Below are 16,812 nucleotides of genomic sequence, written 5' to 3' on the forward strand. Positions count from 1 at the left end.
GACCACTGGGTTACCAGCGCCCTCTGCTGGTCCAGACAAAAATCTGATGTAAATACAGTGCAGACTGGTTTTTTTTTTTAAGTCCAATTGTTAAGACACAAAATACATTTTCAGTTGCATTTACTATAGAACCAGAATTTAAATGATAGGCTTTTTCTTCATTTGTATTATTCCTTTATTTATTTCGTTCAAGATTTATTTTTAGTTAAATTGCAGTGTTTTGAATAGTTTATCAAGGGATTCTTTTGACAATGAAAAATAAAAGGAAAATAGTACAGTATTTTCCCCCAAAAAAATAAAGGAATATTTGTCTACAGTCCCATTTTGTAAAATAAATCATGAGAGAATCGTATTGTGAACCCAGTATCGTGGAATCGAATCGTATCGGGAGTTGAGTGAATCGTTAGATCCCTAAAGTGAGGCATGAAAAACTGTGTAGTTTGAGACAGCAAATCTTACAACTAAACAACATGTATTCACTCTCATCTTCTCCGAATTTGTAAAAGGATCGTGTTTCACTAAAATCAGAATTTGACACTATTATGACTTACCGAACTGCTGAATTTATGTTTCAATCAGGTGCTTGCTTTTTTGAACATGGTGATAAGGCTGGTAAATTGCTGGCACAGCAAATCCGACAGGTATCGGCCTCTCTGTGTAAAAATGAATGTTCTGCCTTGCTTTTTGTATTTGTTCCAGTGTATCCCCCTTTTTCTACCCAGCTCTTTTTTTAGTCAAGTTGATTCCTTTGGGATAGGAAGATTTCTAGGTTGGCCAGACATTGTTTACAAAGGCCTAAATTGTTGGGAGGGATGGCTCTGCCAAATTTTAGATATTACTATTGGGCCACTAACATTAAAACCCTTAAATATTGGCTTCAATCTGAAACATCTTCCTCCCCAGACTGGTTAACCATGGAGAGGAACTCTGCTAAACCGGTTTCTCTTGCGGCTTTGCTTTATTCGCCTATCCAATATCCAATAATAAAGTATGCTAAAAATAAAATTGTTAAATTAACTCTCAAAATCTGGACACAACTCAAACTGTATTTTGGTCTGCAACTTTGCTCACATAATGCTCCTTTAGCAGCTAACCACCTTTTTCTTCTTTCTCTCACTGATAAAGCCTGTTTGGTTTGGTCCATACATGTTATACGGTCATTTAAAGATCTTTTTGTTGACTGTGTTTTTGTCTCCTTCCCGCAGATTTTGTCTAAATTCTCTCTCCCAAAACAACACTTTTTCAGATACTTGCAAGTCCGTAGTTTTGACCAAAGTAAGTTCCCTACATTTCCTAACATGCCTGAGGATTCCATTTTGGTTTCTTTGCTTTTGCCCACTCCTAACTTGAAAAGATCAATTTCTCTTATGTATGATGGGATATCGTCAATATGTTCCAACACTCTTGGCTCAATTAAAGCTCTCTGAGAGGGGGATTTGGGGGAGAGTATATCTGATGAGGACTGGTCTCAAATACTAAAATGGGTTCACAAGTCCTCTATATGTGCAAGACATTGTCTTATACAATGTAAACTTCTTCACAAAGTTTACAACACGAAACCTCGCCTATCCAAAATATACCCTAATGTCTCACCAATGTGTGACAGATACCAACATTCTCCAGGGAATCTTATACACATGTTTTGGCTATGTCCACAATTATTTAACTACTGGACTGACATTTTTGGCATTATTTCTAAAGTGATTGGCAGGACAATAAACCCAAATCCCATGAGTGCTTTGTTGGGAATATTTGCTTGACCCTTTTCCCTCTCCACCTCACAAGGTAATTTTCTTGCTGTTATGACCCTTCTGTTGAAATGGAAATCACTTAGGGATGTTTTATATTTTCTCAAACTTGAGAAAATATGCATGACAGATTCATTCAGATTTGGAATCCCTTGTTTAAGTTACTTAAACATCCCTTCTGTGCCAGATTAACCTTTCCTTTTTCTTTTTTTTTCTACAATAATTGTTTTGTTTATCTAAGTGGGGGTGCCGTACACCTTTCTTTATATCTTTATTTTTAATTTTTGGACATGCTTGTAGTTGGTTGGTTGGTGTGGTGTTGTTTTGTTTTATTTTGTTCTATGTGTGTGTCCTTTAAGGAGATTAAACCAGGATTCATTGTTCTCCTATATTTGATCTTTGTGTTTGTATGCAAATGCTGTACAATTTAAATAAACAAAGTTTGTGGAAAAAAAAGTCATTTAAAATCGATCAGCTATGCTTTGTTATTTGTTACTCTTTTGCAATACTAGAATAACTATCACCCAGCCAGGTTACAGTATCATATATGAAATCCTTCACTTCCTGCTTGTGGTGGAGGAATAACTTCTGCTCCCTGCCTCAGGAAGTGCTGTACCCCACAGATATTACAGCATGTTTTCTCTTCTTCTCTTTTCTTTCTTCCTTCTTCAACAGGATAAGGTCAGAGGCAAACATCTGTTTGTGCACTCAGCCGTGCTCTGCACCTGGTAACACGGTTCTCTTCCAACTCAAAAAAGGGTTATGAGGATTTTCTTCAAGACAGGTTGGAGAAGGACACCTAGGACAAAGAATGTGAGTATTGGAGCAATGTTACTGCAGTGTGTGTTTGTCAGTATGAAAGGAATGTTCAATAGATGTGGGATGGGTCAAGACATGAGAGATCTTCAGTAACCATGAAGAGGGTGAAAATTGATCCAACATGAAATCTTAATGCTTTAGGTAGAGCCATACCTTTGTTTTCCTTCCTAAACTTTCATAATGATCAACTTGTTTTTTGTCAGACGGACTCTCTTAGTCAGTCAGATAGTTCATGTTATTATTCAGCATTATCCAAGGAAGCACTTAAAGCTATATTTGTTCAAATAATGGTTTTAAATGAACGATCAGCTGTGAAACAGTCTGTTTGAGTTTCCTTTTTAAAAATGTTCACTTTTATTAGGAAAGGCAGCATTATACATCAACATTTGTACTTCAGTTTACAAAGAGACTCTTCCAGTCTGTTTGCTTTTGTGAGAGAAGAAAACATACACACAAGGTTATACCTAACAAAGATTGATCGTGGTGCCAGTCATGGCAGATAGGAATTAATAACTTAATAAAAAAGACAGAATAAGAGACAATGAATCATACAAAGTCTGCCTTCAGTCAGGGTTTTGGGGTTTTTAAATAATGGTTATTTTTTCCATTATAAATATTGTTAGGGTTGTCTTGAGCCAGTCGTCCAATGTCATTGGTGCAGGGTCTAGCCATTCTCTGGTTATACATTTTTTGCAGGCCATCAAGACACACTCTAGCGGCTGCTTAAAATTTTAGTGGTATGGACAAAAATCATGGGCCAGATAGTGTCTTGATGTTCAGGCGTATCGACTTGTCAAAAACAGCTTTGTAATTCCTGAGCAGCTCTTCAAAATACACACAATTTAGAAAATTCCTAAAACATGTGGAAATGATTCGCCCTCACAGAGCCACATTTCCTCCAACATCACATATCCCGGTGTTTTTCTTGATGTGGTGTGCTGAAATACCTGATTATATGTGCTCTCACCAGTCTGTGGAACAGGTTTAAGAGCACTGGAAACACCAGATTTCATCCCAAACCTCTTCTGATAATCTAATTTCCACCTCCTTTTCTTCTTCATTGACTGTTGAAACTTTTCCAGAGCGTGACAGCATTGGCCATCCATTTTCAGACCTGGTTTGATAAAGACTTTTGGGGGTTAGGCATTGAATGGAGGGAGATTTGTATCTTTATTATTCAATCAAAAAGAAAAAAATAACTTCAATAAAAAAAATTAAAAAAAAAAGTTTAATCAAAGAAAAAGTCTTCGAATGCAAAAGAAAAAACATTTTAGACTCCAAATTTTTATTTTTATTTAATTGAAAAGTTTTTTTTTTAATTGAAATCATCTTTTGTTTTTGGGCCATATTATGGGTAGTACGTCTGTCTTTATTATTCAATCAAAAAATATTGTGAATCATTGTAAAAAATTACCTTCAATAAAAAAAAAATTAAATCAAAGAAAAAAAAGTACAAATATTTGAGACCTAAAAAATTGCATTTGAACAGTTTTTTATTTAAATGAAGTGAAAAAAGTTTGCTCTGCATTTATCATTACACCAATAAAATGCCCCACATACAGGTATGTGGTTTTTGTATAATCAGTACATCTGTGTAGTTAGACACATATTGATCATTGATGTGAAGCCTAAATATTCTGTTCAACTGTATTTCTTTCAGTTAAAACAGGTGCATAAAAACATACTACATACCTTAGTGTATATGGACTTACTTTGAAATTTCCAAAATGACTACATATCTGCAATTTATTTGGTTTTTCAAAATGTCAAAATATCACTTATATGGTATATGGCCATATTTCTGTTTTTATTTCCATCATAATATTTATGATTCCCATTTTATGAAATATCATGTGATGAAACAGTAAAAAGCAAAATCCTATTGCAAAGTGTACTCGTTGGAAGATAAAGGGTCCCCAGACTAAAACTCCAGAGTCTGTTGTGGATGTACAGACATGTCTTAGGATTCTGGATTTCTCTTGTATGTGACACAATTTAGAAACGTTTGCTCTCGCAGATAGTTCTTTCACTCTTGGAAGCACACATTTGCTCCCTCTGTTCACTCTATCGTTACAGTATTTGAGTTTTGGAATGTTTCGTCTCATTATGCTCCCTAGAAGAACTCATGTAGTCTTATTAATGTCGAGCTTTAGTTTGTTAAGTCTGCTCCACACGACAAAGCAGAGTGGAAGACATGGGAGGAAAAATAATCCAAGAGTGTTCTGACAAAGATTGTGTCTAATTCTTGTTTTGCAGGTTTAGCTTGAGGATTATGTATCTGTTCTTATATAACCTGTTCCAGTTTTGTGGCCACACGTGGATACTGGCTAATACCATTGCCAGATTTTTGATGTTTGGTCAAGGTGAGGCTAAACATTTATTTAAATTGTAGCAGTTTTTAAAAGTTAAAAATTCCATTGGCCAAGTTCAATTCTGTCATTTTTTTAAATTAGCCAGACCCTGTTTCTGGAATAAAATGAATGTGACATTTCCTGTTCTTTTTTTAGATGCTTTAGCTGACACATTTTACTCTGTTGGGTTTGTGATGAGTTTATGTCAGCTGCTCTCCATCCTGGAGCTTTTCCACATCGCAGATGGTATTGAGAAGGCCAGACTACTTCCTCGCTTCATCCAAGTGTGTGCTCAAGCTTTCATTTCAATAAAATGATCTTTTCAGGATTTTTTTGAATACACCTGGACTATCATTACCTTTTCTTTTTTCTTTTTTAGGTTGTGGAGAAAAACCTACTTTTGATCATGGTCATCATGTTAGAGGAGATTCAGACTAAACCAGTTGTGTGTGTGCAGTTTTTGATGTGGAACATTCTGGACCTTTTGCGGTGCGCACACAAACCACTCCAAGTCTCACAAGCTTCATTTGTCATTAGCTTCACATCAGACAATTTGACATTTTGTTAAATGTATTCAGAAGAGCAAAAGTCTCCTAATCAATTTGTCATTATCACATCCTAACAATAATGAAAAAGATTTTGTTTTTACAAGATTTACATTGTTTTGTTTCTTAGCGCAGGTTTTACATTTTTCAAAGTTGTTCAGTTTTTGAGACGTGGCAGTGTCACAATTGCATCAAAAAATTAATTTTTAAAAATTCTGTCAATTAGGTTTGTCATGAAACCTTCATTCTTGGACACTGCCGATGTTTTTGAGCCACGGTTAAATACTTTGAAACGAGGGCAAACAGTGATGTCCTCTCAGGAGGATAATTCCTTATTTTTATTGTAAAAAGTTCCTAGCATTGCATTTTGGGATGTGGAGTCCCATTGATGGATGCATAGAAGTGTTTTTACTTCATTATTCTTACTATGGTTTCTTGCCATATTTTAACCTATTTTCATCACTTTTTCTTGCCATTTTTTGCTCCTTTTAATGAATTTTGCTACACTACTCCTATTTCTGCCACTTCTCCATCAAATTTCAATCTCTTCTCTGCACATTTTTGGCCCTTATAAACCCTTAACACCACTTTTCCCGCCTAATGTTGCATATGTTGACCCATTATTGTCATTTGTAACCTCTTTTCACCAAATTTCAATTTCATTTTTGCCAATTTGTCTGTGTGTCTATGGCCACTCTACTGTGCAACTTTTAACCAATTTTTTGTAGGTTCAGTGTGGTGACAGCTTGTGGGAAGAAGCTGTTTCTACGTTCTTAGTCCTGGTTTGGATAAACCTGTAGCGCCTACCTGAGAACAGCAGTACAAACAGAGATTGTCTGAGCTTGTGAGCTGTGAATGTGATATCCAGAGTTTCTGAGAAATCTATGTTCATGTATGATTTTTTTGAAATGCGAAAAAATACCTAACTCGTCTTTTACTGTGGTTAGGGTTAGGGTTAGGGTTACTGCTGGTGGTCATTCATATACATTCATGTATATAAATCCCTGCCTTTGTCCTATAGACCCCTATACAAATGGAAACGATCACTGACTGCTAATTATATTATTTTGTACCAAGAAGTTATATCTATGTTACAAGTCTTGCAGTAATCTTGTATTTACCTTAACAGGTTACAGTATATTCAACCTTAAATATAGGCTAATACTAAAACTATAATTATTCTATTCTAAGCAGCTACAGCAGGGAAGCAGTAGGCTAGGAAAATGACACTTTGTTACTTCTTTTGTTCTGACAGGGGAAGAAAATAGTACACTAATCTATTATTGTAGCTTGTAACCTGCTTGAAACCTCTCCATGTGCGTTCATTCCAAAGAAATAAAACAATAGTGATTGACTGATCAGTGCTATAATGTGAAACTGTACCAGTTCAAAGGTAAAGTCATTTTATTAAAATATTGACATATTACATTCAACATGTACCTGTAATGTTTATTTTTTTAAATCTCACACTGCTATAAAAAGGCAGCCGTCAGTTCTACATGCAGCATAAAGTGCTCTTATTTTTCACTGAGCACCTGCTCCTCACAATGTCTGTGCACGCCACTGTCAATACACATCCTTGTGGGGACCCGTGCTCAATGTGCGGGTGGAGGACAGGGAAGGTTTGATGACCAGGATGTTGGGAATGGTGGTATTAAAGGCTGAGCGGAAGTCTACAAAGAGCACCCTCACATAGGTGTCTGTGTTTCAGATGACTCAACACAGTGTGGAGGATGATGGATAAAGTATCCTTAGTTGATCTGAAACTGGTAGGGCTCATAGGAGGGAGGGAGGCAGTCTCTGATGTGTCTCAGGACCAACCGTTCCAGGCACTTGGTGATGACAGATGTAAGGGCCACAGGACGAAAGTTGTTTAGACAACCAATGGATGATTTGGCACAGGGATGATTGTGGAGGTCTTCAGACAACCTGGGACGTTGGATTGTGACAGGGAGAGACTGAAGATTTTGGAGAAAACCTGGGAAAGCTGATTTGCGCAGGCCTTACGTACCTTCCTGGGAAAACAATGGTCAAGATACTTTCCTGGGGTTAACTCTGCTGAGCACCTGTGCCACGTCCTGTGCCTTCACAATCAGAGGATCATAGCTAGGGGCTGACCGGGATGGGGTGTGTGGTAGGTGGCTGCTGTGCTGTAGACTCAAAGCGTGCAAAGAACATGTTCAGCTCTTCAACCAGTGCAGCGCAGCGCTCGAGTCCACAGCTGTGTTGTTCTGTCCCCTGAAGTCGGTCAGCTGATGGATCATGTGCCACATCTGTCTGGGATTGTTATCCGAGAGGTGGTCTTCTGGTATCCTCTTGTAATCATTATTGGCTTTCCTGATGCCCTTCTCAGATCGGCTCTAGCAGCACTGTACTGTACTTTATCCCCTCACGGGTCATCAGGGTTTCTGATTTGGTAACGTCTGAAACAGTGACAGATATTTTAGGATAGTCTCTGGTGTTCAAATATACTCCAGTCAGTATTTTCAAAGCAGTCCTGGAGCTGGAAATATGCATCCTTGGGCCAAGTGGTGATGATCACTGTAAACTTACAGCTTTGATTGTTGTAAATATCTGTATTATTATTCATCTTATTTAATTTTTTACTACTGTAATGTGTGTATTTAATCCTTATTTAATTAACAGTCTTTTACCTAATTACGTACGTCTTTTCTTCTCTTCCTTTCTTTCTTTGTTTAACGTTTATTCTTTTTATTTGGATTATTTCTTGAGTGGCTGTTTTGCAAGTAATTTCCCCCTGGGATGAATAAATAAAACTTCTGATTCCGATTCTGATGAATTTGCGTATGTTCATGTCTGTGTTAAACCACCTCAGGTACAGTAGGGTTCCTTGGTCTCTGGCACCTTTATTTTTGGTGTCACAGGCTGAAAAGGTTGAGAACCACAGGTCCACAGGACTCCACATCCCACAATGCAATGCGTGAATCTTTTTTGTTCATGTCACCAAACCAATTGTTTGATCAAAACAAACCTTCGAGCAGCAATTTCAAACCTTTCACATTTTTTTTCAAGGAAATGATATTTGATTTATTGACCTATGAGGGGTACAGTGTTTTTATCTGATAAAACGTAGAATTCCTAGCAGCTTTAAATACAACTATGTGACCGTATAACCTTGGTTACTCCAACCTAATTTATTTGTCGTGTATTTTTGGAATACCAGTATGTTAATGGGTGACATATGTGATATAGATCGTCTCCTTTGCATGGAGCACGATGTCATCAACACTGAAGTGTTAAAAGACTTTATTGAAAACGATAAATGTGTCCCAGCAGAGACTAATGTGCTGTTCTTTGACAGGTATCCACACGAGCTACTGAGTGTTATGGACACTCCATCTGTTGCCATGCTGTGGCCTCGCTACACACTGTGGATCCCCCTCTACATTGTGTCAGTGACAACTGAAGGTGAATATGGTGTTCTTATTAGCACTTTCCAAAGCTTTCAAATAGCAAACAAACTTACTGCTGGACAAACAAAATGACTTTTTATTCCAATACTTAGCAGTTGTTTTGTTCATCCAGTGAAGCAGAGGAGAAAAGACTCAGGATAAGATGGTAAATTGACTTCATTTATATTGCACTTTATAACCATTGAGTTAGTCCCAAAGTGCTTCACAATATCAGCTCATTCGCTCATTCACCCATTCACACAACAATGGGACAGAGATGCCATGCAAGGCACAAGTCAACCATTGGGAGCAACTTAGGGTTAAGTGTATTGCATTGGGATTGAACCTCCAACCCTCAGTGTGGGGAAGGAAACTCATCACTTGAAACACGGAAATCTTTGTTTAACCTAACTTGAGTACAGCAGCCCACCTACATGTCCGTTGGACACCCTCATCAAACAAAAGGGTGTGGCCTATGTTATGCTGTGGGGTTTGGGTGGATTTTTCTTAGAAAATTGCTAAATTATTGGAATAAAATTGTGCGCTTTATAGTCCAGAAATTACGGTTATTGAAATACAAATAAACAATATGATATGGAGCTTAACTTCAATGTGTGGCTGTGGCCATCACAGAAGGGTTGGGGGTTCAATCCCTGGGCGAAGTGTCTTTGGGCAAGACACTGAACCCTAAGTTGCTCCCAGTGGTGGGCTATCTCCCATGTGTCTGAATGTGAGTGCGAATGTGCCGATATTGCAAAATGCTTTGAGACTACCTTGGTGGGTATAAAGAGCTATATAAGTCAAGTCCATTTATAATTGGAGCAGATCTCAGTGGATGGGAGGGTTTGGTTTCAGACAGAGGAATGAAGGACATGTGATGTAGACTTTAAGTTTTAAACACCTCCTCCAGGAAAAGAGAAAATATAATGATATACCAAAGTAAAGGTAGTGTTAAAAGGACATAGTTGGTCACATGGATGGTCAGGTAGCAGAAGACTGGTGAACTATTGAAATGGGAAGTAGACAAATTGGGAGGTTGTGGGTGTTTCTTCACAGAACAGAATGGACAAAGAGAGTTGGTGGGTGAATGAGGAAGTGCAGCATTGAAGAAAATGCTAAAGAAGAAGTGGGAGGGGCAGAGAGAAAATGACAGGATGGAGAGGAGGCAGATACTGTATGCAACAACGCAGAGAGGATAAACACTAAAGATGGAGAAAAGGACTTGTCCAGGTGGCAAAGGGAGTAGGTTGGAAACAATATTGGCACAGTCAAAACTAGTGGAAGCCTAGAAAGTAGGGTTTTTGGCTAGAATGCTTAACTCAAACCTGGAAAGTGAAAGGATAACTGAGGATTGGCCTTTAACCATTTTTAAGCACAAGGAAGAAGTTCAGAGAATAACTGGCCTTACGACAAAAGTGGACTCTGTCAGTGTAGAACTTTTAATGCTGGTGTTTCCAATGACCTGGACAACAGTCAATTTCTTTCTTTCATCACCTCACACAGATGACTAGATATATTAACATAATCAATAACCCTGATACATGGTTCTTACCAGACTGCTCTGATGCCTTAGACATCTTACTTGTTTTTCTGGTGCTTTCCGCCTACAGTTCAGAGTCCAGGGGTGGATAATCTGGAGTGAGAAGGTGAAGGAAAACTATATACCATAGCGCAAATAATAATAAACTTCCTGGATAACAGTTAATATTATTCAGATCAATAAATAAATGTGGTTATCACAGATTCATAGAACAACAGACCATCATTTTGCTGACTTTATAGATGGGCCCTAAAAAGCTCTCCCCTTTATTCTCCTTGATAGATGGCCCTGTCTCCACATGACTGTTTTTCAATGTTCATGTCTGTATTCAACCACCATTAGGTACAGTGGGGGTCCCCGATCTCCGACACCTTTAGGGAGAAGAAGTAAAGGCCACTGGGCCAGTCCCATGGGTGCAGTGAGGGAGGACAGTATTTGCTTGAACCCTATTAGAGAAAATGCTGTAAAAAAAATAGACGAGTTTTGCCTGGTGATGAATATAAAAACTGAATGTTTTTTTTTTCCTTCAATAGGTGTCATGATCCACCAGGCCCTGCCTTTCATGAAGCCAACCATTTTCCCTTTTCTGAAAAATGCCACGATGTCTTCAAGTGTTGGCTTCTATTCTCCGCTGATGCTCTACCTGCCTGTTCTAGCTTTAGGTATGACTTCAGCAGCGCTGGATTTTCAGTACACAGGGTAACAATAGCACATTGACATTAGCATTAGTTTTTTCCAGCCACGCATGTTAGTTCTTTCCTTGGAAGATTTCTATGCACCTATCTACTGTATTTATTTCATTTTTTAAACATTTATCAGTAGAAATGTTTTCTGCACATGCAAAATGGCAGCTACCCCTAGGGGTACGTGAACCTCATTTTGAGAAACACTGATCTAGAACAGGAGTTCTCAACCTAGGGGGTCGAGACACTATTTGGGGTCGTGAGACACTGGGAGGGGGCCGCCGCATGCCTTTAAGAAACTAAGAATATTTTCTGAACAATTTAAGCCCATTTTTGCTTATTTTTACCCTTTTTCCATCCATTTTTCTTGACATATTTTGCTCCTTTTAATGCATATTTTGCTACATTACTCCCATTTCTGCCACTTCTCCATCAAATTTCAATGCCTTTTTTTCCACTTTCAAGAAATTATCAGCTCTTATAAAACGTTTTCCACCACTTTTCCACCTAATGTCACATATGTTGAGTTGGCCCATTATTGTCACTTTTAACCTCTTTTCACCATATTTAATGCATATTTTTGCCAATTTAACCACATTCACAATTTGTCATGCCATTACTTGCCAGTTTAAACTACCGGTAATTGTTCCTACTTTTTTTCTGCCACTTTTAAGCCAATATTGACACTATTTTTGGCCATTTTCAAATTTTAACCAATTTCTGTGGTTTTTAAAATCCCATTTCACCACCTTTTCCACCATTTTTGGTCACTTTTAACGCAATTTATTTCTGATTAAAATAAGGATTTACATCTTTAAGATATACTATGGCCCAAATAATACTAAACTTCCTGGATAACAGTGGATATTATTCAACCACCTTCAGGTACATTGGGGGTCCCCGGTCTTTGGCACCTTTATTTTGGGGGTCGCGGTCTGAAAAGTTTGAGAACCACTGATCTAGAATATGGGCCGACGTCACAAACGACTGATGATTTTGAGCATGTCTCTAAATGTCTTCTCAGGAGCGTCTGTGACAGTGTGGCAGTTGCTGAAAGAAAGAAAGCAGAAGCTGGGCAAATGGAGCAGGAAGATAAAAAAGAATTGACGTTTTATTTCTTCGGGGGAGATAATCACAGTCAGACCTGATTAAATCTTCTGTACCATTAATCTTTGAAAGAAATGGACCTTTTGCACTGTTTGGCAACACATTCTGTGTTGAACTGTGGTAAGGCCTTGTGATGCTGGATCTTCCGTCTGTGTCCATGTTCATCATGATGATGCCGTGGAACCTCCTCTGAGCTACCAGCCATAAACTCTGGTCCACACAGCTTTCTTTTTGAAATCAGCAGAGGACTTGAGAGACAAGAGTGTAGCTGCAACAACAACAAAGTATTCCCTTCTCAGTCATTGTTCTCTTGAGTCACATCTAATGCAGGTGCTATTCATTAATAAGCACAATTTTAACATATCATAATGAAATTCCAACAGGAGTATTTGGTGACTTAAACATACTGTATATGTATTGCATTTCAACTGTACAAGGTAAATACACATCATAAAGCTGTGATTATACATCCTGATGACTCCGCCTTTTTAAAATAGGTAATAAAAGTATAGCCATCCTTTTTTTTACATTAATAATAATAATAATAATAATAATAATAATAATAATAATAATGCATTTTAATTAAGGTGACTTTGAAGAATCCGTGTATCATTCGTTTTTCATTATGTAACAAAAAAATGAAAAATGAAAAAACACTCATTATTTGATATTTGTCTCCAAAATCAAAATGAATAAACGGAAAATGCCTTGTTTTTCAAATTCAAGCTTTTTTGCGTCGATACAGAAAAATGAAAAACGGAAAACGAACACCTTCATTCATTTTCTCCATTACCGATTGGACAAAGTACGTGACCCGGAAGTGAAGCGTTACACATTCTGCGATATTTTTAGCTCTGCAACACTTAGCAGTCTCTAAATCCACCGAAATGTCCATGAGGACGTTCTGTGCCCAACACCAGCTAAAGCCAAAAGGACATGTTTCAGATGCACAATTGGAAGCAGCAATCTTGTCATGCCGAACTACCGTTAGCATAGCCGTTAGCATCGGATTAGCGTACAATTTCCGGGTCACGTACTTTGGCCAATCGGTAATGGAGAAAACGAATAAAGGTGTTCATTTTCCGTTTTTTGTACAGAAGCAAAAGAGCTTGAATTTGAAAAACAAGGCGTTTTCCATTATTTCATTTTGGTTTTGGAAACAAATATTAAATAATGAGTGTTTTCTTCGTGTTTCATGTTTTTGTTACATCATGAAAAACGAATGAACGAATGATACACGGATTTTGAAGGTACTCAATCAAAGATAAAAACAAGTTAAAAACATACAAAGAACAATCAAATCTATAAAGAAAGTGGATCAGAGGAGTAGGGGAGTGTAAACATATTTTAAGTTTAGATTTAAACTGTAAAAGTGAGTCAGCATTTGGGAGGTCAGGTGGGAGTGAATTCCAGAGCTGGAAATAAACTAAAGAACAGCGCTACATTTTTAGCATGAATTTGTTTAAGAATCCTGTCATTCATTCTTTGAGGCCATATTAAAATAGAAAAATAAATGTATTGATCATTGATCTATAAGGCCTACACTATGGTAACACTTTACTTAAAGTTTTATACATAAGGCTGACATTATGCCATCATTAGCATGAATAAGGTGTCATGAAGGCTGTCATTTAGTGTTGTTTACTAAATTCTGACACCTTTAGAGTTATGACACCGCTATGTTTTTGGGCTAGGTGGAGGGATCTGGGGTTAGGCATGGCTAGGGTTCAAGGTAACTAAGGGTTATGGTACGTTCACACCAAACGCGTTTTGGGCATCAAAACTGTGCCTTGGACGCTTGTGCTCATTGAATGCAGACACTTGTCACCAACGTCAAAGATGCTCGGGACGCGCATCGAGGGGAGGGGCTTCTCTGTTGCCGGTGGTGTTTATACAATGGATGATATTGTGGCGATCAGTTATGTTCATAATTCACCCAGTGACTGTGAAGTAGTGGGGAACATTGCTGTGCTGAGAAGGCGATGTTTCCAGTCGGATGTATTTTGGTGTGACTCAGTGTGTGCACTGTGATGTTAGAGGGCCATAAAGAAGTGTGGTGAATGGAGAATAAAGTTTGGAGTTCCTTGCTGAACACGCCGCCTCCGACTCCCGTTCATCGGTTCTACATTATCCAGAGAGTGGCTTGGCTTCTGGATTCACCATAGCTGCGCTTGGACGAGAGTCGCTTTCAGCGCTACTTCCGTCTCTCCCGTGCCCAGTTTGACGACCTGCTGACCTGCATCAGCGCTCGCATCTCCTACCAGGACACCAACTACAGGCGCTATATTCCAGCAGAAGAGTGCCTGTCCATCTGTCTCCGCCTCCAGTTCGTGTTTTTTTCCCCTGTCATTATTCTGAATACATCACGGTTGGGGAACACTCCTGATTGGTTGACACGCCGCGATATGTCCCAAAAGTTCAGCAACCCAAACTGCAGTGTCAGCTACATTGGAGGCGCCGGACGCACGTCAGAAGCGTATGCCGCACGGGGCACGCAGCGGGACCTCTGACGCTTCCTAGAAGCGCGTCCACCATATATTGTGAATGTACACCTGCCGCTTTTGATGCTTTCGACACTTTTGGTGTGAACGCGCCATTAGGGTTAAGGCTCAAACATACTCGGGCAGACTCCGCCCACAACGAGAGTAAATGTAATTCGTTACTTTCCACCCCTGCTCCTGGGACATGTTTTAAAGGTGTCACTACTGTTGTAGCTCGTCTGCCAGTCTCTTCTCTAAGCCTGTGTTCATCTCTACTGCTCTGTTTCACTAGGCGGGTGAAATGCAAGTCAGTGTTACATTTAATGTGGGTCGATACATTGTCGAGCAGTGTTGTGTGTGACACCAACTATGTAAACTACTACTTGTAAAATCTGAATTTTGCATTTAATTGGCCTGGCGGACTCTTCACTGGTGTCCGCCCAAGTATGTTTGAACCTTTAGGGTAACAAACAACACTTAATGACAGCCTTCATGACACCTTATTCATGCTAACGACAGGTGTCATTTCATAATAATGACAGTGTAATGTTAAACTTATGTATAAAACTTCAAGTGTTACCGAAAAACCTTCCATGTGACAAAGATTGAACAGTTAAAGCTTGAATTTTGGTTTTCTTTTAAATAGATTTGAAGAACAAAAACAAGGCTTTTTTTCTTTCAAAGCACAACACAAATATCCAACTAAAAGTAAATTCTTGTATGTATTTAAAAGCCACTGATATGTACTGAATCATTTCTAAACATCTGAAAATAAGATGTTTATTTGACAGTTGAATGAGGCCCAAAGTGACTGTTCAGAGAGATTTACAGTAAGACTAGAAATAATATGGACTGATGTTTGAGTTTTTGCTGGTGTCTGACACATAAGGCACTCAAAAGGATTCCCAAGGAGGCAGGAACACTCAGTGAGCTAATGCTAAATGTTTGAAGTCAAATTACAACATGAATTAATCAGGAACTGTTTCAAGTGCATTCCCTTATCACATTAATGAAAATTACTAATAGCTGATCAGTGCTGGTCTCGACTAGTCTTGACAGAAAATCCTGAGATCAAATCTTCAAAATGTGGTCTTCACTGACCGGTTTTACTACAACACTAGAGTTGAGAGAGGTAGCTTATGATTCATTTGATTGCTGACCCACTACGCACCTCGGGCTGTGCTGACGGTCACTGCTGACAGACTCTGCTCTGGTCCTTCTGTAATGCTGAAGAGCCAGTCCATGAACTGAGACACACAGACGCACATTAGTGTTTCAAATATTATTATTAAGTCAGCGTTCTTTGCCCACTATGTACACGAGACACTGATTTGGCTGTGTTCTGCTCACCTTGTGTGTCTGACTGCACCAGGGCTCTTTATCCAGAAGCAAAGGCAGGCTGCAGGGCAATCCCAGCATGCACTGATGCAGTGTGTGTTCGGCAAGCAGCTCGTCCCCAAACAGGCGGTGTGTTAAAGCTGGAGGTTTAGTGTCTACTTGCCATGGAAACCACTGTGCCCTGAGGCCTAAGAGTAGGGGCATGCAATGATCAGCCCAGGAAACTACAGCTGCAGCAAACAGCTGGAACAAGAAATCTGTGGCCTGAAAAAAAATACAAGAGAACAGCCATTAGCTAAATGAGCTCAGACACACAGGGAACAGTTCATTCTGCAGAACAAATGGTGGGGACGGTTGTCCTCTTCACCTCTTCTGACCACAGGAATAGTCCATTTTAGGTGATAATCATTTGTCCAACCGCTGCATCGCATTGTGTCAGATCATGTCAAAAGCGATATACAGCTGCTAAAAGTAAAACTGATTGAGAGCGCTAGCGCTGTGCTTTGGATTATCTATATGCTGAATATAAAAATATCAACTGTAGATAAAGGGCTATGATGATGCCTTTTTTACATGTGAGGTAGTTTGAGAGTCATAAGGGGGCAAGAATCCAACTCCCATTTGGAGCTGACTTTTTACACAATGTGGAAAAGCAAGGGAGGGAGGAAACAGAACCATTTTAACTCTGGCCCTCAAGTCAATTTTTCATAACATTGCCCCTTTAAGTGCTAACAGGAGAATCGGGCCCTACTGTATGTCTTAACCTGACTATAAATTGATTGTCCAAA

General features: G+C 38.8%; 2 protein-coding genes across 6 annotated transcripts in view; one reads left to right on the forward strand and one right to left on the reverse strand.

The window, feature by feature from the left end:
• Nucleotides 1-2,424: 2,424 nt before the first annotated feature.
• hacd4 (3-hydroxyacyl-CoA dehydratase 4) lies at nt 2,425-12,675 on the forward strand. 2 transcript variants are annotated; one of them, XM_028474468.1, is made up of 7 exons: nt 2,425-2,561; nt 4,824-4,930; nt 5,075-5,202; nt 5,298-5,407; nt 8,786-8,892; nt 10,950-11,115; nt 12,124-12,675. In XM_028474468.1, coding segments are annotated over exons 1-7 (744 nt in total). In that variant the 5' UTR covers nt 2,425-2,559; the 3' UTR covers nt 12,248-12,675. The 2 variants fall into 2 exon arrangements, with proteins under 2 accessions (XP_028330269.1, XP_028330270.1); XM_028474469.1 differs by having other exon boundaries at nt 10,950-11,078.
• The window catches only part of focad (focadhesin), a 69,493-nt gene continuing 64,636 nt past the window's right edge, over nt 11,956-16,812 (reverse strand). For 3 of the 4 annotated variants that reach the window (XM_028474464.1, XM_028474467.1, XM_028474466.1), the window contains exons 42-44: nt 16,037-16,288; nt 15,858-15,933; nt 11,956-12,474 (exon numbers count right to left, since the gene is read on the reverse strand). In XM_028474464.1, the coding sequence (XP_028330265.1) occupies nt 12,401-12,474; nt 15,858-15,933; nt 16,037-16,288 (402 nt within the window). In that variant the 3' untranslated portion in view covers nt 11,956-12,400. The remainder of the gene's footprint in view (nt 12,475-15,857; nt 15,934-16,036; nt 16,289-16,812) is intronic. The other variant, XR_003676089.1, reaches the window with a different exon arrangement.

This window comes from Gouania willdenowi, chromosome 18 (genome assembly GCF_900634775.1).
Source record: "Gouania willdenowi chromosome 18, fGouWil2.1, whole genome shotgun sequence".
Taxonomy (NCBI): domain Eukaryota; kingdom Metazoa; phylum Chordata; class Actinopteri; order Blenniiformes; family Gobiesocidae; genus Gouania; species Gouania willdenowi.

What these genes read in the sequence shown, in the direction of transcription:
- hacd4 (XM_028474468.1), top strand. An exon ending in TGTGTCAGTGACAACTGAAG is followed by an intron (nt 8,893 to 10,949) that starts GTGAATATGGTG and finishes TTCCTTCAATAG; the next exon opens with GTGTCATGATCCACCAGGCC. An exon ending in CTGGATTTTCAGTACACAGG is followed by an intron (nt 11,116 to 12,123) that starts GTAACAATAGCA and finishes ATGTCTTCTCAG; the next exon opens with GAGCGTCTGTGACAGTGTGG.